The sequence below is a fragment of the Orbicella faveolata genome, unplaced genomic scaffold (genome assembly GCF_042242905.1).
Source record: "Orbicella faveolata isolate gen_17 unplaced genomic scaffold, um_ofav_v1 contig_34, whole genome shotgun sequence".
Classification (NCBI taxonomy): Eukaryota; Metazoa; Cnidaria; class Anthozoa; order Scleractinia; family Merulinidae; genus Orbicella; species Orbicella faveolata.
This window is the reverse complement of record NW_028301563.1, coordinates 32,188,078-32,215,841: the sequence shown is the minus strand read 5'-3', so window position 1 is coordinate 32,215,841 and position 27,764 is coordinate 32,188,078. Positions and strand designations below refer to the sequence as shown.

The 27,764-nt window shown below is 38.5% G+C and overlaps 1 protein-coding gene across 1 annotated transcript; it reads left to right on the top strand.

Moving 5' to 3' along the window:
* The first annotated feature begins 519 nt into the window (after nucleotides 1-519).
* Nucleotides 520-27,550, top strand: LOC149105800 (uncharacterized). Its single transcript, XM_089271249.1, has 15 exons — nucleotides 520-1,552; nucleotides 2,713-3,158; nucleotides 5,356-6,103; nucleotides 6,515-6,611; nucleotides 7,754-8,003; nucleotides 10,550-11,353; nucleotides 13,725-14,399; nucleotides 14,793-15,348; nucleotides 15,902-16,006; nucleotides 16,546-16,650; nucleotides 17,674-17,930; nucleotides 19,032-19,299; nucleotides 20,281-20,523; nucleotides 21,285-22,769; nucleotides 23,415-27,550. The coding sequence occupies exons 1-13, from the start codon at nucleotides 913-915 to the stop codon at nucleotides 20,301-20,303; spliced, it is 4,974 nt and encodes a 1,657-aa protein (XP_089127375.1). The 5' UTR covers nucleotides 520-912; the 3' UTR covers nucleotides 20,304-20,523; nucleotides 21,285-22,769; nucleotides 23,415-27,550.
* Nucleotides 27,551-27,764: the final 214 nt, after the last annotated feature.

Sequence of the window (27,764 nt, the reverse complement as noted above, 5' to 3'; positions counted from 1 at the left end):
GATTCAGCCAAAAGGTTAATCCAAACTTTGAATCCTTCATCAGTTGTTGATGTAGGGAAAGTGGATTTCACCAAACTGCCGAAGGATATAATATCTTAGGAACTAGCTTAATTCCAGGCGTCGAGGAAAACAAGTCAAAAATAAAGAATGGCATTTCGAAGAAGTAGCAAAGGGAAAATATGCAAAGACCTGGGTTTGTCTCACAACGAAAACCAGACCCTTAAAACATTTTTATGCTTCGCTTCATTTAAAATGACTATGGAGACAACCATCACCTTTAATTTCAAGCCCTGCTGTATATTGATGGAAAAAATGTCAGCAGAGGAGCTGAGGATGAAGATTTATGAGGATGGAGAAAGTGTTTTAGATCTGAGTGATACAGGGTTGTCCAACGTTCCTGAAGGTGTTTTTGACTTGACTGAATTGAAGAAACTTGACTTGTCAGATAATTATCTGAAAGAATTACTAAAAAGTATTAACAAGCTGAAAAATCTCAAAACACTGAGATTAAACAGGTAGCTTAAGGTAGCTTGTTAAAGTTGAAGCCGTCAAGATTTTGAACGGAGTTGGACGAATGGAGAGCGGTCACGTCATGGAACTGACGATCAGCTAAGGCGTTTGTATTGAAAATGTCATCTAAATTTAATCATTGTATTTAATAACAGCTTCTTGCAGGCTGTGTTAATATTAATACTGACATTCTTGCTAATTTTACATTGTTTAGCGAAAATATAACGGCCGATAAACTCAAATTGCTTAGCCTAATTGTTATGTGATTTCTATCAGATTCCTCCCATATGTAAAATCACTGGAAGCTTCATGAATTGATGGTAATTTTTGTTTTCATGTGTTTTCAGATACTTATCAGAGGTAAGAAAGCATCCAAACCATTGTAAGAATCACTGTATACAAATGGAGAAAATGTCAGCAGAGGAGCTGAGGAAGAAGATTTATACAAACAAGAATGGAGAAAGCTGTCTACATCTGAGTGGTAAAGGGTTGTCAAAAGTTCCTGAAGCAGTATGTGACCTGACTGAATTGGAGGGACTTGACTTGTCAGATCATTATCTGAAAGAATTACCAACAAGTTTTAACAAGCTGAAAAATCTCAAAACACTGAGATTAAACAAGAACCAGTTGAGAGAACTTCCTCGCAGTATTTGTGAGTTGAGTAACCTGACCATGGTTAGTGTGAGTAACAACCAGTTGTCCGTTCTACCTTCAAACATTAAAAATCTCAAGAATCTCCGGGAACTGTTCTTGAGATATAACCAGTTGACTACATTGCCTGATGAGATTGGTGAACTGAAGGAGCTGGTGGGGCTGGATGTGAGTTACAACAAGCTGACAGTTTTATCATCACACGTGAAACATCTCAGTGAGCTCCAGGTACTGGACTTGAGAAATAACCAGTTGACTACATTGCCTGATGAGATTGGTGAACTGAAGAAGCTGGTAGGGCTGCCTGTGGCTGGTAATCCTCTAACATGGGAAGAAATGAGAAAGGTTGTGAGGCTACAGAATAAGATGAAGTTTTACACAGATGTTAGAGGTAAAGATATGAAATGCTCATTATTTGTAATTTATTTTATGTCTTGTGAATGAAATAAATATTGGAACAAGTAGTTTAATGTAGAAATTATAAAATTACAAATGTGCTGCTGGTTTTTTTAGTGTATCTTTTAGAAGAAGTATATTTGATATACATATGAGGCTTATTAAGATTATCTTTGTGGAAAGTTTAACTTTAAATACATGATATAGGCATCCTCATTACTGTTCATGGGTAGTAAAACATTTTTGAAATAATTGTCAAGGAGTAGTATACTTATTTCAAAGTTTTGTTTGACACTGACTCTATTTAAATGTTAAAACAACATTTATAGCTGCTTATACAAAGATGTTTCAACTGTTTGTCAATTAAGGAGCATAGTGAGTGAAATAGATATACAGTTTAACTTAGAAATAACAAATGTGCTGCTGACCATTTAGTGTATCTTTTGCCCTGAGAAGAACTGTATTAAATAAATGTAGCTTACATGTATTCAAGATTGTTATTGGGGAAAGTTTAATTTTAACTGCATGATTTATATAGGCATCCTTGTTTCTGTTTGTGAGTTTTAAAACAATTTTAAAATTTTGTCAAGGGGTATAAAATTTTTTTGACGTTGTGGAAATTAAATTTGGTAATTGTACTACACAAAGACTTCTTTCTCCATGCTTGGCTATCAATATTTGTATCAATGCTTTTGAGTGAAACTGAAGGCCGACCCCAAACAAAAGAGCATCTTATATCAATAATTTCTTTATACATGTAAATTGTACAAAATGTAGAAAAATTCAAATTAGCAGAGAATGGAAATACTTCTACTGATTGTATAGTTTCTCTGTGTTTTGACTTGGGAATGCAGCTCATTTATGAAGGCAACTTTTACACAATTTATGTTTAAATGGCACATGCAAATGGTTAAAAAATATCTTTACAAGGTGTGAAATTCCATTCCTCTTCATTGACATAAGAAAGAGTATTTTTTCATTAACTCATTTTACATGATTGTATACGTCTTGCATGTATCTTACATGTATGAAGTTTTAAACTATATGACTTGCACACTTTTTGATTGAGATCTTTAAAATCTCATAAGCTATATTTAATTTTATAATTCATAGTAATTGACAAGAATATCTTTCTTACATAATTTTTTATATCAGATCATGTATTTGAACAAGGAGTAGAAGGACAAAGAGCACAACTGGCTTATGAAAAGGCTCTAAGAGATGGCTTTGTCAATGTTTACCGTGGCCGCATATTACTAATTGGTCAGGATCGTGCTGGTAAAACCAGTCTAAAGAAGAGTCTCTTGGGCCTGCCATTTGACCCTAAAGAACAGAGTACTAAGGGAATTGAAGTACAGGCTTCAACATGTGAAATTGAAGTTGAACAAGTTAAGAACTGGCATTCCACCCATGTCAAACCAGGACTGCTAGAGTGTGCTAAAGATATATCACGGATAGTGGCAGAAAACCTGTGTGACGGAACAACAGAATTAGAGAGGGGACATTCTACTGCAGCAACAGAAGCAACTGCAATCACAGAAGAAGAACATTTTAAAGAAGAGGGAGGATTGATTGATAGAAATGATCCCAACAGGCATCAAGTATGAATAAACTTTTTTGTCTAGAGGTACAATGTGTGGTTCCAGAAAATATCCATACCCCCACCATGGAGGGAATTAGAAATTCCTAGGGGTGAGGGGGTGGTCAAAGACCCAAGAAATTCTGAAGTGGAGGGGGGTTGGACAGTCAATTTAGTTTCCAGATGCCCTTCAATTCAATACGGTATCGATCTAGCAGTTCAAAAATCCTTTCTTACCTACTAAGTAGATCTTTCACATGAAAAATAATAGCTTGAATACTTGTACTTGAATCACATAATATTTGAAATAAATTTTCTTTCTTCAAAAAGCACTTTGGAAGCTAACAAATGCGAATAACATGCATTGTGTGGAAATGGCCACCTTTACTTGTTACCAGTTTACATGGAGTCATCTTGTGGATCGAAAAGCACTGGTGACTAGCCTAGTTTGTTTTCACATCAGTCTTTGAAGCTGCCAAGTCTTTCATGAAAATTGTTTCTTATAAAGGTAGAAACAATGCTGTGATTTCACAAACTTGAGAATTTCTAATTCTTGTTTATCTCTGTCCATTTGTATGTAATTTTGCTGTAAAATTGGGCTTCATCGCGAGTGTGTTAGCGATCATTTTCGCGATAAAAGTATGGTGTCAATTTCATCCACACTCATCTTATCGGTCCTCCAACAGAAATTGTACTGCATTTTCAAAAGGACTTAGTCCTATAGGAAGGTAATTTGACAAGTTAATACTACTGTGTTGTTCTAGAAAATATTTATACCCCCACCACGGAGGGAATTTCACCTAAGCCCCCTCTCCTCCCAGGAATTTCCATTTTCTGAATGCAAAAATAACTTGCCCACCCCTCCGGAATTTCCACAAGTATTATGTACACCCCCCATACCCTCTGGAAAAATAGTTTTGGCAAGAAAGTGTGTTAAATATAAAGTAAATACTCCAAACACTTAGCCATCTGCATTGTACATCACTGCTGTTTATTCTTGATCGATTGTAACATCTGAAGATACACACAAAAAAAACTATAACACTGCAATTTCATCTAGCATGCTTTAAAAGAAAATGGATAAAATGGTAACTTGTAAAATTACCTTCCTATAGGACTAAGTCCCTTTGTAAATGTGTTACAATTTCCGTTGAAGGACTGATATGATGAGTGTGGATGAAACAGGCACCATCATGAACACGATTGCTAACACACTCATGACAAAACCCAATTTTGCAGCAAAATTACACACAAACGGACAAAGATAAACAAGAATAAGAAATTCTCAAGTTTGTGAAATTGTAACATAATTTCTGCCTTTATAAAGAAATAATTTTCATGAAAGACTCGACAGCTTCGAAGACCAATGCGAAAAAAAACTAGGCTAGTTACTCGTGCTTTTTGGTCCGTGAGGTGATTCTGTGTAGACTGGTAACAAGTAATGGTGGCCATTTCCACACAACGAACATTCTTCACCTTTGTTAGCTTCCAAAGTGCTTTTTGAAGAAAGAAAATTTATTTCAAATATAATGCAACTCACATAAAAGTATTCAAGCTACTATTTTTGATGTGAAAGGTCTACTTAAGATCGATCGAGAATAAACAGCAGTGAGGTGCAAAAGTGTTTGGAGTATTTACTGTAACATTAACACACTTTCTTGCCAAAACTATTTTTTCCAGAGGGATTTTGGGGTGTACATTATACTTGTGGAAATTCTCTGTGTGTTCAAACAATGGAAATTCTGGGAAGGAGGGGGCGCTTACGTGAAATTCCCTCCATGGTGGGGGTATGGATATTTTCTGCAACTACACAATGTATATTTAATGCAGACATCTCAAAGTAGCAGAAACAGGCTAACTGTCATCTAAGAATTTAAGAACAAAAGCACTTCCTGTTTTGTTTTAGTTTGCAACACGTAACAAACAACCTGAACTGATGTATTTGCTGTAGGTTAGTTTCCATTTTACTTTCCTCTGACTATGATGTCAGATCACCTCTCTCAGCTAGATAGTTAATGCTTGCCTGTCTTAGAACAAGTTAACTATCAATAATTAAATATTCATAATGATTGAGCATTTAAATCAGAAGAAATTTCCATCTGAATGTGTGGTGTGTGGAAGACATGGAACTGTCAGCCAGGGTCTTTTTCTAAGTACCTGTGACTAAGTTTTAATTATCATGTTACTGATCATTCTTTTTGTTTGATACTCTATTCTAGGTTGAGGAGATTGTAGACTCTGAAATTTCCTCACCATCAAGAAAAGCAAAAGCAATGTCAAAGCAGTCCCATGTTAACAATGGTGAACATTTCCCTGAATGTGGAAGTGAAATTGAGCTGAATGAACCTGAGGTAATGATCAACACCACTTCACCTCCTGATGATGTCACAAAGTATGTTCATCAGTTCCTGGATTATGTTAGAGGTGAACATGTTGAAAGTGATATCACTAAAGAAGAATCTGTTACCAGTTTGGATGTGTGGGATTTTGCTGGACAGCACCTGTACTATGCCTCTTACCCACTTTTCTTATCATCACATGCACTGTATATTTTAGTGTACAATCTCAACAAGCCATTACTTGGGGAAGCTCAGCCGTGTGTTAGACAAGGTACTTGTGACATTTCTCTGAAAAACCCAAACAGTGAAACAAATCTGGAGAATTTGCTATCCTGGCTTGCTACAATTCACAGTATTACACAAGTCAAAGGAAAACCAGATACTGATGCTGAAAGTGGGCTGCGCTATCTGCAACCTCCGGTACTCATTGTAGGCACACATGCTGACAAACAATCTCCTCAAGGCATTGCAGAGATGAAATCAGAAATACAGGAGAGGATTATTGGTAAGGAATATGGGAAACATGTGGTCCCACCATTGTTCAGCATTGACAACACAAGCTCACTGATCTGGAATAGGATAAAGAGAATTATCAGGCGGGGTGGAAAGAAACGAAAACATCAAACAGGTATTAAAGTACTAATGCCTTGCTGTTTAAAACTGATTTAAAATTATTTAATATATAGATATAGGCAAGCCTAAGAGCGGAACTCCTGATTACAATAAGAAAACCTGGCTTGAGCCTGCGATCCAACTGAAGACCAGCACGGAGGCAGCACTTAAGTTGAGACCTTTAGAAAAGCAGTTCATGGGTTCTTATCAGTATGGTGCTCTGCTAAGGGTAGAAATGAATTTCCACAGAGATCAGAGCAGACTCTCTCTCTGGCTTGCCACTGTTGCTTGCTCTCATAAATTTGCTACTTGTTCATGACACCAGATTTGAACCTATTTACAAGATACCTACATCCACACTGTAAGGATATCTCAGTTATGTGTAACCACAGGATCAGTGTCAAAATGTATGTTATTTATTTTACAGAGCAAGAGGGGAAGACAGATGACATTCAAGAACTGCAGAACAAAATCATGGAGGTGTTGAGACAGGAACCATATATGGGGAAGAAGATACCAGTCAGGTAAATAATAAATACATAGAGCCTTGTTTTTGAGTAGTTTTAAATCAGCAAGGTATTGTTGCACTGACATTTAAGGAGGAAAAATAGGCTAATTTCAATCTATAGTTAAATTTTTAACTTAGCTCCGAGGCTTTGTGGAATAAAACAAAAGAAACTAATTCATCCCTCATCCTTGGTGCAATTTCTTTTTGGTGGACACAAATGGTTGTCACAGCTCAGTCAATATGTTGGACGTGCGTCCTTAAACACGAAGGCGTGCTATAAAAGGGCATAAGCTCCTCCCCCTAATTTTGAATTCACCCAAGATGTGCTTGCTTCACGTTCTGACAGTATTCTTCAATACCCACTGGGATCAGACTTGACATTACAAATACAGTCGAACCCCGCTATTTCCAATTCGCAGGGGACACGTAAAATAGTTCGAAATAGTGGGAGTTCCAAATAGTCGATAGTAAATAACTGAAAAGGAAATTCAAGGGAAATGGTTTTGAGTTCCAAATAACGGGGAAGTCAAAATAACCGAGTTTGAATTAGCCGGGTCCACCTGTAGAATGATTATATGCATAGACATTGCAAACAGTGGAACAATATCAGTTTATAATCCTCTTATAAACATGATTCCTTGAAATAGAGACAAGTGGAGACACCAAAGACACTTTTATTCACTTACACTGCTTACATTTGTGTATTCAAATTGCGCGCCATTTTGAATTTGACCCGTACATGTCAGTAGTGACCGATAAATGAGCTTTGGTCTTCCCAGGGAAGACTTCCTTATATAGTGCGCCTTCATGTTTAATGAAACCCCTGTTTGTGACAACATTTTGATGGCTTTCATAAACTACAGCAAATCAAATTTTAAGAACTGTTGTGTGCACAGGTAGGGATAAACATGTCTGTTGTTTGAATACAAATGTATGATCTTGACAAATCTGCTGTTATAGTCCTTGCACTCTCATTGTTGGCAATTTGAAATGAAAGCCATGAGAATATTAATATTATATGGCAAGGACTTGAAGTAGTTGCTAAAGGTTAATCAAAACTTGTTCATTTGTGGACAGTATGGCAATCTTCAAGGTAAATAGCAGAAACAGTAGTTTAATTGACATGTAATGTGATTAATTTTCTCCGATCTCTTTTAGATGGTTTCTTTTTGAAAAGGTGATTGAAGCCTTGGTTGCCAAAGAGATTTTTCATATAAATCTGGTGCAACTCCAAAGCTATGCCAAAAAGCACTGCTTTTTAGAAGATGAAAAGGAGTTTGCTGGCATGATCAGTTTCTACCATGGCCTTGGTATGATTATCAAGCATCGCAATACAGTTGTTCTAAAGTCTCAGTGGCTGATTGACCTCTTGAAGCAGCTGATAACCATTCCACACTTTGATAAAATGGTAGGAAAAAGAATTTCAATACAGTGGAACCTCGAGTTAACAAAGTCGCTGGGGACCGGCCAAATTTGTTCGTTAAATTGAGGGTTCGTTATATCGAAAACCTCGATATAACAAATTTGAGGGGAAACGACCAAAATGTTTGAGGTCATAGTTGATGATTGATTTGTAACACAGGTGACTTCTGTCACGCAATTCAATGCAATTTTTGTCACCCAGAAGTACCGCGTTTTGAGATGCAATTCATTAAGCATGGTGGCTTTCAGTATCAATTATTTTCACTTTTGAGCAGATCCACAGCTTTTGTTTACAAAAGAACAACATTTTCAGAGTAGTGATTTAAAAATGTTGCAACATAGAGGTTTTACAGAAAATTGTCTATGTAAACAAGGAAACTGGCTTTAGTATTGTTATGCTGCACTACCCAACATTTCCAAATTTCAAAGAAGATAGAGCAGAAGTTAATTGATGTCGAAATACTATAGTGCCAATGTCTATGACATATAATAAGCCGTCGACTGAAGGGTTGCTGTCTCTTTACCATAAGGATCACAAGGATTTGTTGACTATTGATCTGTTCAGCGTTTATCTTCTGTCACGTTTTGACATTGTAATTCGTTATATGGAGGTAGATTTTACACTTGGGCTTTCGGATTGTGCTCGTTATATCGAAGAATTTGTTATATCGCGGTTCATTACATCGAGGTTCTATTCCATACATTTTACTGTAACTTTGGCTGGGACATAGAATATCATTCATTATATCAAGGACTTCGTTAAATAGAGGTTCGTTAAATCAAGGTTCCACTGTATTAGAAATTTCAGTGTTTAACCTTTACCTGATCTTTTCCTCAAGTGGTTATTGTCTCTTTTTAATATTTGTATAGCTGAAAAACATTAAGTTACAATATGTACACTACGGTATATACACAAACATGTATTTGTTCATCTTTCCATTAATTTGGCCAACCCTTTAGAAAATGATATCATTCTACATGATGCAGTGCCTATTAGATACTTGTAAATTAATTGATTAACTACCAAGTTAGGGAAACCAAATATCAATTACAAATATTTTCAATTTGTATAGGAGTGAACGGGTTAAAATTTTTGGGCTAACCAGAGATGGTTTGTTGCAAAAGTGTTCGAATTTCTTTGTCATCTTGTCAATATCAGGGCACCTTAAATTTTAGCGGAAGAGGTACAAAACTGTAGTTTCCAACTGGGCTTGTTAATTTGCTGTGTTTTGATTTGAATTTTGCTCAGCATGGAATTACTAAATATAAATTACACATTTGCTTGAGCTGGAGTCCTACTTTTTTGGCCATAACAATGCATCACAAAAGGAATAGGGGTTATGAATAACAAAGGCTAATGCAAAGGTGAATTAATCAACATGACACGAGCGTGGGACAAAGAAAAATTCTGAGTCCCCGACAGGAATCGAACCCATGACCTCCCGAACACCGGGCGGGCGCTCTATCCACTGAGCTACGAGAACTCATGGAGAGCGAGGTCATTTAACTGAGTTCATATATGATAGGTGTCCTGCATACTGCTAGGATCAACGCTATCGAATTCATCGTGAGTAGTGATAAGTTAATAATGATGGTGAATTTTAAGCGTTGATCCTAGCAGTATGCAGGACACCTATCATATATGAACTCAGTTAAATGACCTTGCTCTCCATGAGTTCTCGTAGCTCAGTGGATAGAGCGCCCGCCCGGTGTTCGGGAGGTCATGGGTTCGATTCCTGTCGGGGACTCAGAATTTTTCTTTGTCCCACGCTCGTGTCATGTTGATTAATTCACCTTCACATTTCATTACCGAGCTTAAAATTCACCATCTTTATTAACTTATCACTACTCACAATGAATTCGATAGCGTTGATCCTAGCAGTATGCAGGACACCTATCATATATGAACTCAGTTAAATGACCTTGCTCTCCATGAGTTCTCGTAGCTCAGTGGATAGAGCGCCCGCCCAGTGTTCGGGAGGTCATGGGTTCGATTCCTGTCGGGGACTCAGAATTTTTCTTTGTCCCACGCTCATGTCATGTTGATTAATTCACCTTCACATTTCATTACTGAGCTTAAAATTCACCATCTTTATTAACTTATCAAAGGCTAATGCGTTGACAAAAATGCGTTTTAATGTGATAGGGGTGCATAAATAATGCATGTGCCATGTTCTCTTAAATACAACATGTTTGAGTGGAGGTGATTTAAATATTTTGTCACGTTACATTGTATTGTTATAATTATCTATGTTTGCACCACTCAGTAAACTTATCATATGCTAGGAATGTCAGTACTACATGAAGAAACATCTCTCAGTATGTTAAAAATGAACATATGTTCCAGAATCTTGGTTTTAATAAATAACAGTTACATGTATTTTGACATAAAAGCATTCCCCATTTGAGAGGCAGGTACTGTACTTACAAGGATGCCATTGTCGATAAATTCTTTAGCCTCGTGTGTGGCTAGAGTAGCCAGGTAACTTTATGCATGTACCTATAACTGTCATTCTGATGTTTTTTTCGTAGGATCCTATACACACCAAGTACTGGGATGAACTGAAGAAAAACGGCATCCTCTGCATGGAACACGTCGATCGTGTCTTTTCCAAGTTTATTCAACAAGGTGTTATCAAAGATGACATCTTGAACATGATGGAGCAGTTTGGTTTGATTGCCAAGTTCTCACCCTCCCCAAGTGATGTAAAATACTTTGTACCAGCTCAACTTGAACCATCCCCTGATGACTTTTGTCAAATAGAGCCATCCCACACTGATCCTTGTCCTTTGTATCTCCACTTTGTGCATGACTTTGTCCCTCATGGTCTGTTCTCGCAGCTGGTGTCGCAAACCATTCGTTGGTGTTGTAAGAAGACTTGGCCCATGGAGCACCCCATACTGTACCAAAATGGAGCTTGTTTCTTTATTGGGAAGCAAGTCCATAATTTCATTCTCATTTGCAAGAAGAGTTTCATTAAGATCATCTTAAGGCAAAGAACACAAAGTCATCAGGTGTCAGCAGACAAGTCAGAAGAACTACCTACACTAGTTCGAGAGTTTGTGGAGAGAACTTTGCAAACCTTGTCACAGGAGCTGCCATACCTGAGCGGACTGCAGTATGAGTTGTGTGTAGCCTGCCCATACTGTCATCAAGGGAGAGACAGGGCTGGTCAAGAGTGTTCTAACCATGGAAGAGTGTCATGTGTCGATGTGGAGTGCTTCTACCTCCTTAAAATGAAAGAGGATCAACCACTGATCTGTCCTGAGAAGCCCTGGGGTGAAGAACACCCTGTCCGTGGCCTGGAGAAATGGTTGTTGAAGAAAACTAGCCAGGTATGTGATTTATGTAATCTATATATTTAATGAAACTCGACTTAACATGGCTTTGTTGAAAAGGCCATCTGTGTTTCACCTGGGTTGGGTGGAGGCGGGGAGGTGTTTTGGACTCCCTTAAAAGCACTATGCAGGCAGGCTGAGTCTGAAAGGAGGTAGTGATTTCAGAAGTTGTAGAATAAAATGGCTTAAATCATCACAGGATCCTGGGAGATCTTGAAGGATTTGTTAGGATGATAACTAGGAATGGTGTTTTAGTTAAGATGCTGGAAAATGAAAAGGATCCTGTGAAAACTCCTTTAGGATCCTACACAAGATCCTTTGGGATCCTGTTTTAGGATCCTGTTGGATATCTACAAGTGTAGTCCAATGGGTTGAGTTAGCCTTCCCTTGTCTGCTGTGTTATACAAATAATAATATAATAATAATAAATTAATATTTTAAGAGGATGCCTCCAATCACCTAGAGGTGGTTTCCAGGAGGGTCCTCTAAACAATAAAAGTCTAAAATACATTAAAATAATGTCTAAAATGAAAGGAGCACCACTTTGTTTGGTAGTGAAGTCTCCCATGATAAAGCTTTTTTGAGTAATCCCACTCCCTCCTTTAGATACCATGTTGTATGGAGGGAATTTAAAGGGGTCACCTTTTCTGAGAAAAATGTTTAGTGGCCAAGTGATTGGGCCTCCTTGAGTACTGCCCCCTTCTCGAGTAATTCTTCCTCCTCCTCCTCCTCTCCCCCCCCCCCCCCCACCCCTAGGATTTATTTTGCCTGCATGTCTGTTGTACAATGCTATATAAATTTGAGGTTAGATTATATTCCTAGGAGAAATGACTGAATAAAGGCCAGTTTATACCCTGGTCCCAGAGGTTTTTCGTGATTTTTCTTCTTTTCGCGAAGCGGCGAACATCCACTCGCAAAGTGGCAAGAAAGAAAAGCCTCTGGTTACCTTGGACTTGAATCTCACTTTCATGCAGACACTAGCTGTGAAACACGTCAGATATTGATAATTACAAAAGGGACCAATGGCAACTTAGCAATCACATGCTTATCAGCCGCTAATGTTTCCACTTGGGGGGTGAAGAGTGGTATCACTTGACCATCTTGGCCAGGGTCAACACCCGTGTTTGCGAAAATGTTTTCATCTGCAACGATCGTTAAGGTTCTGTCTTGTTTAACATTACTGCAGAGCATGTTTCTCCACTTCTCATTTTGTAAGAAGAACTCGGGACTGCAGAATAGAAAGGCATAAGCTTCTTTGAGCAGATTGTTCTCGTTGATGTCTTCACTGCTCAAACTAGCCACTGAAATGCCATGGTTTTGCATTTCACGGATGTGAGAGTACACCAGAGACTTCAGAGGACACACAACCAAAATTATGTCATGGTGAGGGTATGAATTGCCTGACAGGTACAGATATTTGCAGACAGGAGGGAGCGACTGAATTCTAATTGACTTTCCATGTCCAGTTGGCATTATGGGGAACACATCCTTGTTATTTATCACTGCAGGCAAGGCTTTGTTTTGATGTTCAATCTCTGGAAAATGCTCCTTGAGTACCGAGGTCAAAATTTATTTGAAGACATTGTCAGAAACATAATCCATGTCAAACACAGGTGAATTAACTGAGAATTGAAGTATTTTGCAAACAAATTCCTTCCATGGTAGAGATAGGCAAAATTTACCTCAAGAAGTGCAGGGACAGTTATCCCTACCATCCCCTCGGTATTACCAATCAAAGGAAGAAATCATATTGATTTGCGTGTTTTGTAAAAATGTCAACCAATCCGAGCTCGAGCATCAGATCCTGACCCTGGTGGCTGCATGAAAGTGAGATTCAAGTCCAAGGTAATCAGAAGTTTTTCTTTCTCGCCGCTTTGCGACTCATGTTTGCCGCTTTGCGGTTCCTCCCAGCTCTCATGGGAAGAAAAATCAAGAAAAACCTCTGGCACCAGGGTAGCCAGTTTATGAAAAAAAAAAAAATTGTGATTTGACCAATTAATATTAAAAATGATCATTAAGACACTACAGAACATTATTTTCTAATTGGTTACCTATTGTGTCTTTTATTTTAAAAAGTCTCCATCAGGCTAAGAGTCCCACACTGGTAGAGTTCATCTAAGTTCCTGTAACATTAAGCAATAGGTGTATTTTTACTCTCCCTTGGAGGATGCTAGTCCAATGCAGGATTACCCACAGAATAAAGTTTGCTATACTCGGTACAGTACACATTCATACACTGAGGTGGAGAGAGGCACTGTGAGAGCAAAGTGTGTCTCCCATGAACACAACAGAGTGACCCTGCCATATCTCAAAGCTGGACTGCTCGATCTGGAGTCCAGCTTTAACTGTAGGTGTGGTTCTCTTGTAGGATTTGGATCCTTCTACCAGAGTTGCTGCTTCACAAGACGCACCAGCAAAAGAGAATCAAGAGAAATCAGGTACAGCATTGAGTGTTACTCTGTTGGCCAGTGAGTGGGATTCATCTAAAGGAGGCTTGTCAACCATAAACAGAGAGCTTGCCACAGAATTGGCCCAACATGAGCAAGTGAACGTCACCCTCTTAGTCCCACAATTTTTCTGTTCTGAAGAAGGGAAGAGGACTGCTGAAAGCCACAAAGTGTCCATTAGAGAAGCAGAGAGACGTCCCGGCTATGACCCTCTTGACTGGCTGAGTTTCCCACCAGAAGAACTTAACATTGACATCATAGTGGGCCATGGAGGGAAGCTAGGTAAACAAGCCCAATTCATCAGAAAATCACACAAATGTAAGTGGGTCCAGGTACTGCATACTGCTCCTGAAGAACTTGCAATGCATAAAGACTATCCAAATGCCATTCCCAAAGGTGAAGAGAAGAACAGAACAGAAGTAGACTTGTGTAAATTGGCAGATGTTGTTGTCGCAGTGGGACCCAAGTTGAAGGAAGAATACTCTTCTTACCTGCGCTCTTGCAAGAAACACGAAGACATCATTCAGCTGACACCTGGCGTGTTCCGTGAATTTTCAGATGTAACACAAGTAGCAAAAGATGGTAACAAATTTAAGGTACATTCATACATAATTAAGTAAACATTATCTACCTTTGGGTTGATGAGACTTATTCGATGTTTGATATGCTAATTTGCCAAGAAATAAACACTACTATACATGTAACAAATAATGAAAAACAACAACAACATCAACAAAGAAAATAAATTTGAATGACAAGATATAATTTTAATAATATGTGATAATTTACGCTTAAAAAATTCTAGCTAAAAAAAGGCTGCAGACTGCTTTGTAGAAAGATGACAGTGTTTAAGGATTTAAAGTGTCTGATGTTGATCCAGGTAATGGCTGCTGAGTATTCTACTGATTTTAAGCCAAAGTGAGTAGTAATAGGTTTAGGTACTGGAAGCTTGTTTGCCCTTCTCAGGTTTTTTGATGTTTACCTTAAAGGTATTGACCTTTGGCCGTGGTGATCGTGAGGACTTCAGTCTCAAGGGATACGACATTGCTGCTAAAGCAATAGCTAAACTCAAAGACCGTTCTTACAGGCTTATTTTTGTTGGTGCACCTGATGGAAAGGAGGAAGAAGTTGCGGAGAACCTTTTGAAGAACGGTATTTCTAAATGTCAGCTGACCGTCAGAAAGTTTGTACAAAGCAAGGAAAGATTGAAAGAATTGTTTTGTGAAGTTGACCTTGCCATCATGCCGTCCAGGACAGAGGGATTTGGATTAACTGCACTGGAAGCCTTGTCTGCTGGTCTTCCCATTCTTGTGAGTGGAAACTCAGGTTTTGGAGATACACTGCGCACTTTACCATCTGGCAAATCATTCGTGGTAGACTCTGAGAAACCTAAAGATTGGGCAATTGCAATTGCTCGTGTCCGTCTGAAAGGCAGAACAGAGCGACTGCAAGAGATTCAAAGACTGCGGACATCCTATGAAGAGAAGTTCAGCTGGGAGAAACAATGTGAAGCCCTTGTTAAGAAGATGTGGAGTTTGGTTCATGGTAAGGCTTTTGCTCAATTAATTGTTTTTGTCAATACATTTTAAGATGTTTAAGTGTTATGTTTGCAAGTAAGGCTTACCTGATTTGTTTTGAGGTGTTGTTTTCTTACATATGTACATGTATCCTCACATCCTGTTTTGCATTATATCCACAGAGTGGACCATCCCTAGTTCTGTATCAGCTGTTATAAAACAAATTGTTCTTTTTTATCCAGTTCATCCAAACATGTTCAAAAATTGAGAGTTGGGGGGGATGGGGGTTGTAGCGAAGATGAAATTCTTTTTCTCTCTGCAAAAAAGGGTCCTTCTAAAAAGCGGGCAGGCTGATTTTAAGTGTTTTTTACTTTCCCTTTACTTTTTCGGCTCTTTATCGAGTGTTTTGATGAAAGAAGTTGTACTTTCTAGTCTGGTAGATCCAGATGTACCCAAAAGTTAGGGTGGGGCTGTTGCGGGTTAAAGGGAAGTTGCCTTGTCTTCCTATAAAAAGGGGGCATGGAGAGAAGCTGGTGGGGTGTGGGGACAGATTGATGAATTTGATTAATTCTTTTTCATAGCTTCGGAAAAACCTGTAAGTCATGAAGCATATTCCACAAGTCAGAGTAGTGATTCAGCAGAGTCTGCAGTGGGACAGATCACAAGTGAATCTCCACTACCCCCAGGTAAGCATGTAGCAACAATACTAGGATGTAGCAATATTTTCTGGAATAACATTGTCAACATTGAATGAAACACAGTGAGGAGTTACTCCCAGAAATAAGCTATATGGGTGTGTGGGAGTCAAAGGGTTTGATTTTTGAGCTGTTTTGGTCTGAAAGTTTGTCAGATTTTGCCTTGTTGCTCTAGATACCATAAATATTTTACTCAGAATTGGTAATTGACTTAAAGTTGGAATTGGGTATACTTCTTTTACTGAGAAAACGTAAAAGCGTATTTCCAGGACCATATCATAAATCTCTTTCCATGGGGCTGTGCGTGCGAGACTACACACTGTCAGTTTTGGTCTCAAATAGGATTTGAAGTAACAAATGGCACTTGCCCACTAGGCCAAAGCAAGAGGAAAGAAATTATTCTTCTCAAAAGTTGGAGAGGGGCTGTGGGGGTGAGGTGAAGTTGCCCTGTCTTCTTTAAAAGGGGAGCATGCAGAGATGCTAGTGGGTGTGGAGACAGACTGGTGAATTTAATTATTTCTTTTTCGTAGCTTCAGAAGAACCTGTAGGTCATGAAGCAAATTCCACAAGTCAGTGTAGAGACTCAGCAGAGTCTGCAGTGGGACAGATCACAAGTGAATCTCCACTACCCCCTGGTAAGCATGTAGCAACAATACTAGGATGTAGCAATATTTTATGCAGAAGATTGTCAACATTGAATGAAACAGGGGGAGGCATTACTCCCAGAAATGAGCCATATGGGTGTGTGGGAGCCAAAGGGTTTGATTTTTGAGCTGTTTTGGTCTGAAAGTTGGTAGCCTGCAAGCAGACTCTTCATGTTGTAAGAAAGAAAGAGAGGAAAGGGGGAAGAAAAGCCTGCCTGCACCGCTTTGAATTTTGAATCAGTGTGTCCAGATAAATACTGATTGGCTGAGATTATTACATTGGCATGGTGACGTTATCCAACTGTGAGTGGCTTTTGTTTAGAAAAGCAAAATGATGGCCCACAGAGATGAAGTTCAGAGCTGTTTGTGCCAAAATTTCAGAATATTTTAATTTCATTTGAATTTGAAGGTCAAGCAAACAATGAGGTTGCCTTATCCACAGGGCTTCAGAAAAGTTTAATTTTCCAACTCTTTGTTATTGCGGCTGTAATAAAACCCTGTGGTAGTTGTCTGGCCTTTACAGAACATTATCAATGACCAGATTTCAGAGGTCAGAAATGTGGGTCTTTCAGCTGCATCAACTGTTGAGGCTGGCGTAATTTCAGCCAAGTATTTGGGCGTGCTCTTCCCCTTTCCTTTCCCCTCTTGCCATGCAAAGAGCCTGTTCGCTGGCTAGAAAGTTGGTCAGATTTTGCCATGTTGCTCTACTGTAAATTTTTCAATGGTAATTGACTCAAGGTTGCAATTGTGGTATCATGAAAAAAAAGACATAAACACCCTTACCATGTAAGCATATTTCTATTGATGTAATAATATTTTTCCATGGGGCTCAGTGCATGTGAGACTACATACTGCCAGTTTCAAACTCGGTTAATGGAAACTAACAGGTGTAAAAATGAGGTATTTTGGTCTCAAATGGTATTTAAAGAAACAGATGTCACTTTCCCTCCCCACCAAAGGTTCCAGTGAGTAACCCCTGTGCAATAAACTTAATTTATATATGTTTCTTTTAAGATCTACCTGGGCAATTTTTCGAGAATCTTCAGCAAATGCAATGCCATGTAAGCAAGGTCAAGAGCAATACTGACCTATTAGCAGAGTTGGAGAAGATTGCATCAGACAAAGGCTTTGTGATTTCTGACAATGAAGGGTCGGGGAACTGCATGTTTCATGCAGTGTCTGAACAACTGAACCTTGTGAAAGGAATCAAGATCTCGCATGGAGAATTAAGACAATCCATAGTGCAGTACCTCAGAAAGAACCCAAAACTGGTAAGTTTAGTATTGTTTTTTTCATCATACACTTTCTGGTTAAGATAATCTTCCCATGTGGCTCGAGAAAATGTGTTCCACATGATCAGACTCCAGCAATTAGACTGATGTGATAAGATGGTGGAAAATTTCACGTTGCCAGATACTGGGATTGTGTGGTTCCAGAAAATATCCATTCCTCCACCAGGGATGGTTATTTGGTTTGTAACCCCTTCCCCCCTGGAATTTTCAGTTTAGCTTTATACTTTCCCTTTAAACGTTTGGCTGTTGAGACCCTCCACCCCCTCAGAATTTTCGATGACCTTCTTCAGTCCAGGTATGGATATATTCTAGACCCGCACATTAGCAGGGATCGCAAAAAGTGCTGTACAGTCATTCAGGACAAGTAGATTCTACTTCTGGGCAAGCAGCTTTTCTGTCTTACTGTTAGGCAAGGGATCAGGCAAGTTGTGTGCCAATTAAATCATTGAAAGAGCAAACTAAGACTTGCCAGGTCAAGCAAAATTGTAGAGCTACTTGTCTCAAGGCCAAACTGGAATTCAATTTAATTTCTTCAGAGATCTGATTAACGGCAGTTGTCTTTAAATTGCTGTGAAAATGATTTCATCATTAATCAAAACTATGACAAAATTCTCGAACGTGACTGGCTATCAGCAGCCCGATTGGAGCATTAATTGGACAGTGTATATGCATCATGCTTGTAATTGGACAGTACGTGTCATTTTGGGTGCGCTGGGTTTTTCAGCATTCATAACGACATTTTAAAATCGTTCAGCGCTCAATCGATGGTTTGTTAGTTTCTCGAATTTTGTCATAGTTTTGATTAATTGGTAGCAGGACATCGTGTCGTCCAATTCAGTCTGTAATCATACTCGTGATTAACAAATTGGACTCCCGCTTTGCAGTCGTCCGATTTTGTTAATCACTTGTATGATTACAGACCGAATTTAACTCCACTCAGTCCTATTACCATTATTTATCATGGTTGTCCATTGTACACATTACTTTAGAAATTAAGGGACATTTCTGTCGTCACACTTGATGGAATCCATGTTTACTGACCTCATTAAAAGTTAGTCTTTTTATTCTCTCTTCTTACAGCCAGATGGAACAGATCTGTTTAACTTCATTGATGGATATCGATCATGGGCTGATTATCTTACAAACATGGAGCAAGATGGCACATGGGGTGATCACGTGATTCTCTATGCCACTGCAAATTGCTATAAAACATGCATTGATGTGATTAACAGTCAGTCAAATCACCATGACGTTACTATCAAGCCTGATGGTGATGTGATCAGCGCCAATCCACTTGTGCTGGGCCACGTTCGTGAAGTCCACTACGTCAGCCTGCAACCCAAACAAGGTGAGACTTTGGGCAACACACTGTGTTATAAGACAGTTTGTTGTTAGTTAGTGTATGTCATTTCAACTCATACAAGGTAAAGCTTACTACATCACACTGTGTTATAAGACAGTTTGTTGGTAATGTATATCATTTCAACTCATACAAGGTAAAGCTTACTACATCACGCTGTGTTATAAAACAGTTTGTTGGTAATGTATATCATTTCAACTCATATGAGCTAAAGCTTACTACATCACGTTGTGTTATAAGACAGTTTGTTGGTATTGTGTATCATTTCAACTCATACAAGGCTAAGCTTACTACTTCACACTGTTATAAGACAGTTTGTTGGTAATGTATATCATTTCAACTCGTACAAGGCTAAGCTTACTACTTCACACTGTGTACATTAATTCTGTTTGGTTTGTATATTATTTCATATATTTCTCCTGAGTATGTAAACCACTACTCGTTTTCAGAGATTTATAATTTTATCCTGATTATAAACAAATTTGTATGTCTCCTAGGAACGTAAATTACTTGTTTTAGTGAAGAGAATTATCATTAATTTATTTAACAAATAAAGCTAGAGCCATGTATAACACTAATTTATGATTACGATTGAATGCTTGTGAATATTGAAACACAGTTTTCTGATTCCTACATGGCTTTTCAGCTGATCAGGTCTTGCAGCTGAGATCAAGAGAAAATATTGATATAATACTGTCTATATTATATCAGTGATTACAACAAAATTGCAAGTAGATTGAAATAAGTTTGGAATATGTAGACCCTTTATCCTCCACTGTGTTGCATAATATTATGAACCATCAGGTTTTTCTTATGTTCTATGATTCTAACCAAACATCTCTAGGGAGGTTACTTGCACTCTCATTATTGTAGAATGATTTAATGCCTGCCGTCAAATGGACCTGAACAACAATTCAATAGCTGCTACTAGTATCTGATTATTCAGTTTTGTTTTTATTCTCTTTGCAGGTTTGCAGAGCAAGTTTTGTTAGAATCAAATTTTGACAATGAAGCAACTTGTGACTTCAATGTAGAAGGCATCAAAGAATTGCAAGACAGTAGAACTGCAAAGATTGGTAGTAAATAGATTTCATAGTAATAAGCCAAAGGAAAGATTGTTCAATTGCTGGTGAACATGAGTGTTCTGTTTAGTGGCAACATCACAAGGTAACACAAGAACTTCATACTTGCAAGCACTGGTGCTAACAAAATGTAAGTTGTTTTATGATTAGTTTTATTTTATGACATGCAAGACCTCAACAAACATTGAAAAAAAAATATCCGTGTTTCTATCGAGTATTAATGTACGTGCGTCCTATCACGAATGCCATTCTCTGATTAGCTATGCTTCTCACGATCTATTCAGTTGCAGATAGTGAGTAATGTAGCAGTGTGTGCTTGTTAACAAAATGGCGGCTGCTTCTGTGCGTTTTCGAGGTGTCAGTGAAAAGGATTTAGATAAATTTTTGAACATGTAGTAGATTTATACTAAAATATTTAGATTGTTTGCTCTCGATTACTATGCGTGATAGTTCACTTGGACTGTGCCCTCGTCAACTATCACGCAATAGAAATCTTGAGCCCATAATCTACCAGTAATTGTTTAATAGAAACACAAGTAAAAGATTAGGAGGGTACTTTTTCCAGCTCTTTCAGTCTTTCACGAGTTTTCTATAGCTCAATAGAAACACAGATAATTTTTTTCTATTTCCTGTTGAAAACACAGCAATGGAAAGGAAAGATAGTCCCTCGTTTATTTTGTTAATCTAAATGTAAATTCTCTTTTCTTGTGCCACTGTTTTGATGTGAGGCCAGGGGAGGAGTGGGACTTCCATATAAAAAAGACAGGGATGCTCGTCAGAAATTTTGAAAAGAATCCCTAAGAGGTACAGGTCTACAGACATACTGTTTTCTGCCAGCCCTGGCTTCAAATCTTCTTCTGTATTTTCACAACCTTTTTTCGTTTTTTCCAGTGTTACAGGATTTCCAGTTACAAGCAGCATTTCCAGCTCCTTCAGTTCACCAATCTCATCAGGCAATGTAGTCAACGGGTTATCACTCAACAACAGTACCCAGAGTTTATTGAGATGTTTTATGTGTGACGATAAAACTGTCAGGCTGATTTTACCCATATTAAATACTATGGGCTCATTCCATTTGCCAGTCTCCACTGGTTGTTACATAAGTCCAGTCTCCAGTAATCCATTCTCAGATTCAGTGTTTCCAGCTCCTTCAGTTCGCCAATCTCGTCAGGCAATTAATTTTAGTCAACTGGTTATTACTCAAGTCCGGTCTCCAGTCTCCATTCTCAAATCCAGCCATTCAAGCTCCTTTAGTTCACCAATCTCATCAAGCAGTGTAGTCAACTGGTTACTACTCAAGTCCGGTATTCAGGACTATTTGAGATTTACTGAGATGTTTCATGTGTGATGATAAAACTGTCAGCTTCTTTTTACTCACATTATGCAGCACTACATACCAGCTCCTTCAGTTCACCAACATCATCAGGCAACCTAGTCAACTGGTTACTACTCAAGTACAGTCCCCTCAGTTCCTTGAAGGTAGAACAGACAACTGGTTGTTACTCACACTAAGCACGGTCAGGTTACTCAACTCAGCAATGGTTTGAGGAAGTTCTCTCAACTGGTTCACCTCTGATGTCAGCGTTTTCAGATTTTTCAGCTTGTTAATACTTGTAGGTAATTCTTCCAGATAATGAATTATCTGGCAAGTCAAGTTCCTCCAATTCAGTCAGGTCAGATACAGCTTCAGGAACTTTTGACAACCCTCGGCTACTAAGATCTAAAACGCCGTTTCCGATAACAATTGTAACTTCAGTTCACTAATCTCATCAGGCAATGTAGTCAACTGGTTATCACCCCACAACAGTACCCGGAGTTTATTGAGATGTTTTATGTGTGATGATAAACCTGTCAGCTCATTGTTACTCACATTCAGCCATACCAGCTCCTTCCATTCAGTTCACCAATCTTATCAGGCAATGTAGTTAACTGGTTATCACCCCACAACAGTACCTGGAGTTTATTGAGATGTTTCATGTGTGATGATAAAACTGTCAGCTCATTGTTACTCATATTCAGCCATACCAGCTCCTTCAGTTCACCAGTCTCATCAGGCAATGAAGTCAACTGGTTATTACTCAAGTCCATTCTCCAGTGTCCATTCTCACATCCAGCCATTCCAGCTCCTTCAGTTCACCAATCTCATCAGGCAATGACGTCAGCTGGTTACTACTCAAGCACAGTCCCCTCAGTTCCTTGAAGGTAGAACAGACAACTGGTTGTTACTCACACTAAGCATGATCAGGTTACTCAACTCAGCAATGGCTTTAGGAAGTTCTCTCAACTCAGCGTTTCCAGATTTTTCAGCTTGTTAATACTTGTTGGTAATTCTTCCAGATAATTATCTGACAAGTCAATTTCCTCCAATTCAGTCAGGTCAGTAACAGCTTCAGGAACAGTTACTATTGACAACCCTCTGCTACCAAGATCTTGATTTGTTCTGATACACATGTAGAAATGCACAAACTTAATTCCAGAGGAAGAAATTCTACTAGATTGTTAGGTCAACAGCCAATGCTGGTTTGTTTTGCTATCGAGTCAGAAATACAGCTTTTAGTGGACGCTCTCTTACCTGACTCGTTCCCATTCGTCTTCATACAACTTCCTACAGTGCGTGGCACGGTGCGAGATGGAACCGCAAGGTGAGATGGGTACCCCTTGCTCCCCCTCGCACTTTTCCCCTTGCACCGTGCCACGTGTTGTATGAAGAAGACTGGAGACGAGTCAGCTCTCTTACAAGGTTCTTTCCCCGTTGCAGCATTTACATGAAAATCTTTTGAGTTTTTGTCATCTTCTATGTGATTATTCTGGATTTACTCTCCTCATTGTGACAAAATTAATTAAAGATCAAATGGCAACCTGAATTTACAACAGGATTTCGTCCTAAGAGATTTGGGATATTAAGTAAGACAATAATATGGTTGGAAGAATGAAAATATTTGCTTATTTGCTTTAATGTGATATATTTCCCGTGTAGTTCTGTTGCATTACTCACACAGCAAACTTGTGTTTTTATTTCAGCAAATAAATGTTGGAAGTCGGTGCAGTGGCCTGGGTAAATTCAAGAGCTTCAGTTAGCCTCCACTCCTTCTCAGAAGTCTCTGCATTGGTTTTCATCTTCAGGAAAGAGTTAGTCTGTGAGCAGGCTCACCTTTGAGTCACACGCGTGAGTGGTGAAGTGCGAGTCAGCGAGTAAGGAGTCTGGTGCAGAGAGGAAGTCAGCCTGCCTTGATCTCTGATCTCTGTTGTTCCCAGGGTCTCTCTGTCCTCCTCCCAAGAGTGAGAGAGGGGGACCGTGGGAACGAGGTTAAACTTTGCTGCTTGCACGTGTGTTCCTCAAACGTGAGCCTGTTCGCAGGCTAGGAAAGAGAATTCGTTGTTTCATTCAAATTTCTTTTTGAGAGATCAGTTTTTTTTTTACCCCATGACTTTCCTCACAAATTTTTCTTTGAACCGTAAATAATAACAAAGAATACTCAATATTAGATTTAGAATAGCAAATAATAAACGGATACTCATTCTGAGATTTGGATTAGAAGATTGTACATAAAGATATTTACTTTAACAAATAAACTTGCTCAAAATGCAGCCCTATATACGAGGGTCTCAATGGGGTTAACCGTCAGCCGTCAAACAGCCCAAAATTTAACCAAAAACCATCAAGAAACCTCAATTGTTGCTGTAAACTGTCAAAAGAGGCAGTTCAATGTTAACCATCAAATGGTTTCAAGGTCTTTGGAATCTCACTATTTTATTGGCTCATCACGGACTTCTGACTCTCAAAGATTCTTTAAACTTGTAAACTAGTTTATAAGCTGACGCTATGGTCTTTTCGTTTTTGAGGACCAAGCGCATTGTAGCTTTGAACCCACATTTGATCGATAGCCACAGTCAGAAAAAAAATTGATCTCGGCTGATTCATTATATATTTTTATAAATTATATGTTATTTAAGAAATAGAATACATGTGCCGTGTTTTTGTTGAGTTTTGCTATATATCTACTAGTGTTATTTCACGCATGCCGTTCTCTGAATAGCTACTCCACTCACTATCTATTGTAATGTAGATAGCGAGCAGCGAAGCAGTATCAATTGATAATAAAATGACGACCGCTTCTTTGCGTTATCTAAGTATCTGGAGAGCTGATTTAGATGAAGTTTGGAACGACTGGTAGATTTATACTAGATTAATTGCTCTCGATTTCTATGTGTTGAAGTTGACTGGCTCGGGCTGCGCCCTCGACAACTATCATGCATAGAAATCGGGAGTGAATAATGTAATTGTTTTAGTATCAATCTACCAGTCGTTCAAAACTTCATCTAAATCCGCCTTACAAACACTTCAAAAACGCCAAGAAGCGGCCATCATTTTGTTAACAAGGACACACTGCTACGCAACTCACTATCTATCACAGATAATTGATCACGTGACGCGATAGTGTTCATCCGCAGAGAGTCATCGAATATTTTCGCACACGCGCGATTAGTCTAAGTGCATCATGAATATTCCCCAGCTAAAACTGGGGAATATCCGAGTGATATTCACCACTTTTCAAGAAAGAGAAATATTTGAGAAAAATATTCGAGAATTATTTGAAGGATAATAAACACAATAGCATCCATTTGGTGTGAAAATATGCTCAGATATTTGTCCTTGGACATAATCTTTTCCTCAAACCTCAGTTTTACTCGAGCTACGCTCTCGGAAAACTGTTTGCCTCTCGGAACAGACAGTCGCGGACAAATATCTGAGTTTATAATCCATTAACTATTTTCGCTCGAGCACAATGGGGCTAAGCGCGTCACGTGAACGAATATTCCCCAGCTAAAACTGGGGAATATCTGAAAACTGCACATGTTGCGAAAAAATATTTGAAGGATAATGAACACAATAGCCCCCATTTGACTTTGAAAATATGGTCAGATCTTTGTCCTTAGACATAATCTGTTCCTCAAAGCTCACAGTTTTCCTCGAGCTACGCTCTCGGAAAACTGTTCGCTTCTTGGAACAGATAATGTCCGCGACAAATATCCGAGCATATTTCCGCGTCAAATGGAGGCTATTTATATAGTGCCCGTTCGAGGAAAATACCCGAATGGAGAGTACTCGTCCGTGACAATTTCTTTGTAAACAAGCGGGCGTATAGAAAATAAATAATTGAAATTGTATTAAGTTAGTGTTTGTCTGTTTTCTTTTTCAAATTTTACATTTGGCTTTCACGGCTTTCGCCTAAAAAGTTGAAAATGATTCAACATGATTTTTGAACTGGCGCGCGGAAGAAAATTTAGTGGTGAACGATAAAGACAATAGAGTGTTTATGTCTCGGAACTATCGGTCTGATAGTTGCCCCTTGCCTATGAAGTAAAAAATAATTGCTGCTTATTTGAAAGGCTTTTCAAAGTAAAGAAGAATGGCATTTCCCTTTTTGGAATATCTTTTTTCGTTCTAGAGATATTTACGTTTTTGTATTATGGAAATGAGGAAAGTGATGACGTCATAGGTGGTTCTACTTGAACAGTAAAACACTGAATCAAGAATAACTCTAGAAATATTGGAGCAGTGTTCTTCAAACTTGGCACCACAAATGTGCATCACAAAAGAAACAGAATAACACCTTCTGTGTTGTTGCCATGGCAACAGTTTTGGCTCCAGTCTCTTACTGTGAAAAACAAATATGCCAATTTGCAACCCTTCGAAATGGGACAGAGGGTCTTACTCGGAACACACATGATTCCCATATTGTCTTAACTCTCCCCACTAGATTGTTGGGAGTGGATGATCCTTGTTTAAGATAAAATCTGGCAATGTTAGTTTTAATTAAAACAGAACCAGCGGCATAACTGTTGTCATGGTGACGGCACTACGGGTGTCCTTTTGTTTCTTTTGTGATGTACATTTTTGGCGCCAAGTTTAAAGAACACTGCTTTAATATTTCTAGAGATATTCTAGATTGAGTGTTGTGATGTTTTCGTGGAACCACCAATGACGTCATCACTTATAATACAAAAACGTGAATATCTCTAAAACGATAAAAGATATTCCAAAAAGGAAAACGCCATTCTTCTTTACTTTGAAAAGCCTTTCAAATCAGCAGCAATTATTTTTACTTCATAGGCACTTTAAAATTAGCATGCTTGCCCTCAAAGCAGAATATTTGTTTTAAGAAATCAAATTTCTGCTGGGCAACTATCAGCCGATAGTTCCCTCGACAGAAACACTCTAGTGACAGATAGATAGTAGCGTAGCCAATCAGAGAACGGCATTCATAATAGGACACTGGTAGATTTAGAAACAATCAGAAACATGTTTTCTATTTCTTTGAGAAAATTCTGCGATGGCAAAATAAAGAAAACAACTCGTTTACTTTGATGTTCAAAATGTAAATTCTCTTTGCTCACGCCAACATTCATTGTCAACAGCACGTGCCAGTTCCGTGTTTTTATCGAGTTATAGAAAGACGATTTTTGACCAATCAGTGCGCTTATTTTCTATGGGCTTCTTTCTAGAGGTCTTAGAGTATGTTGGCAAAATTTCACTTTATTCCTTCCGTGAAATTCCAAAACAACCTCCAAAACACCTTAGGTAATACTTAAGAAGAACAAGAGTTAAAATTAAATTAAACCCAAAGAAGAAATTTCCTCTTAATAACCGTCAACCATGAAAGCTATTCCCACCCCAACCCCCAACCCCCCCCCCCCCCCCCAGTGAGACCCTCATCTACATGTATTAATCATTTTTTAGGTTGCAAATTAGGTATAATATACTAGTGCGGAGCTAATTATTTACTGAAATGTTGCATTGACGAGAGAACTTTGCTACATAGTAAATAATAGGCCTCTCGGTTGCGCAAACTGAAAATGAATTTATTTTTTTGGAGCAGACTTTTGTAATTGTAAAAAATCCCTCTCACTCAGAGAAATACACTGCCATTGTTACAGTGTAAGTAATGAATTTTTGGAGATGCGCTTTATCTGTTGGTTATTTTATATTGATGGTTATTTTTTGTAGGTATACGTTTTCTAAACTTTTATTTTGAATACCAAAGACTGCTTATTTTAAGAATCATCAATATTACAGCAAAGTGTATAATAACCGAGATATATTATTGTAAAAGATTGTATTTAAAGGGGGTATTAATTAAATCAGTTTCTTCTGCTCTGGGTTGTCAATGGTAAAGCGAGCCTTCCGTGTGAATATGGAGTGCCCGAGATATTAGCACCACAAAGAATAGGGAGTAGGTAACAAAGCGATAATTTGTTCTCTTCTCTCCAGGGACCGACTGTACAGGAGGTGGAGCTTGAGAGTTTTTGACCTCCCCAGTTGTTTCGGGGGCTCTTCATATGGGCCTGGTCAACAGTGCTGGCTCGGTT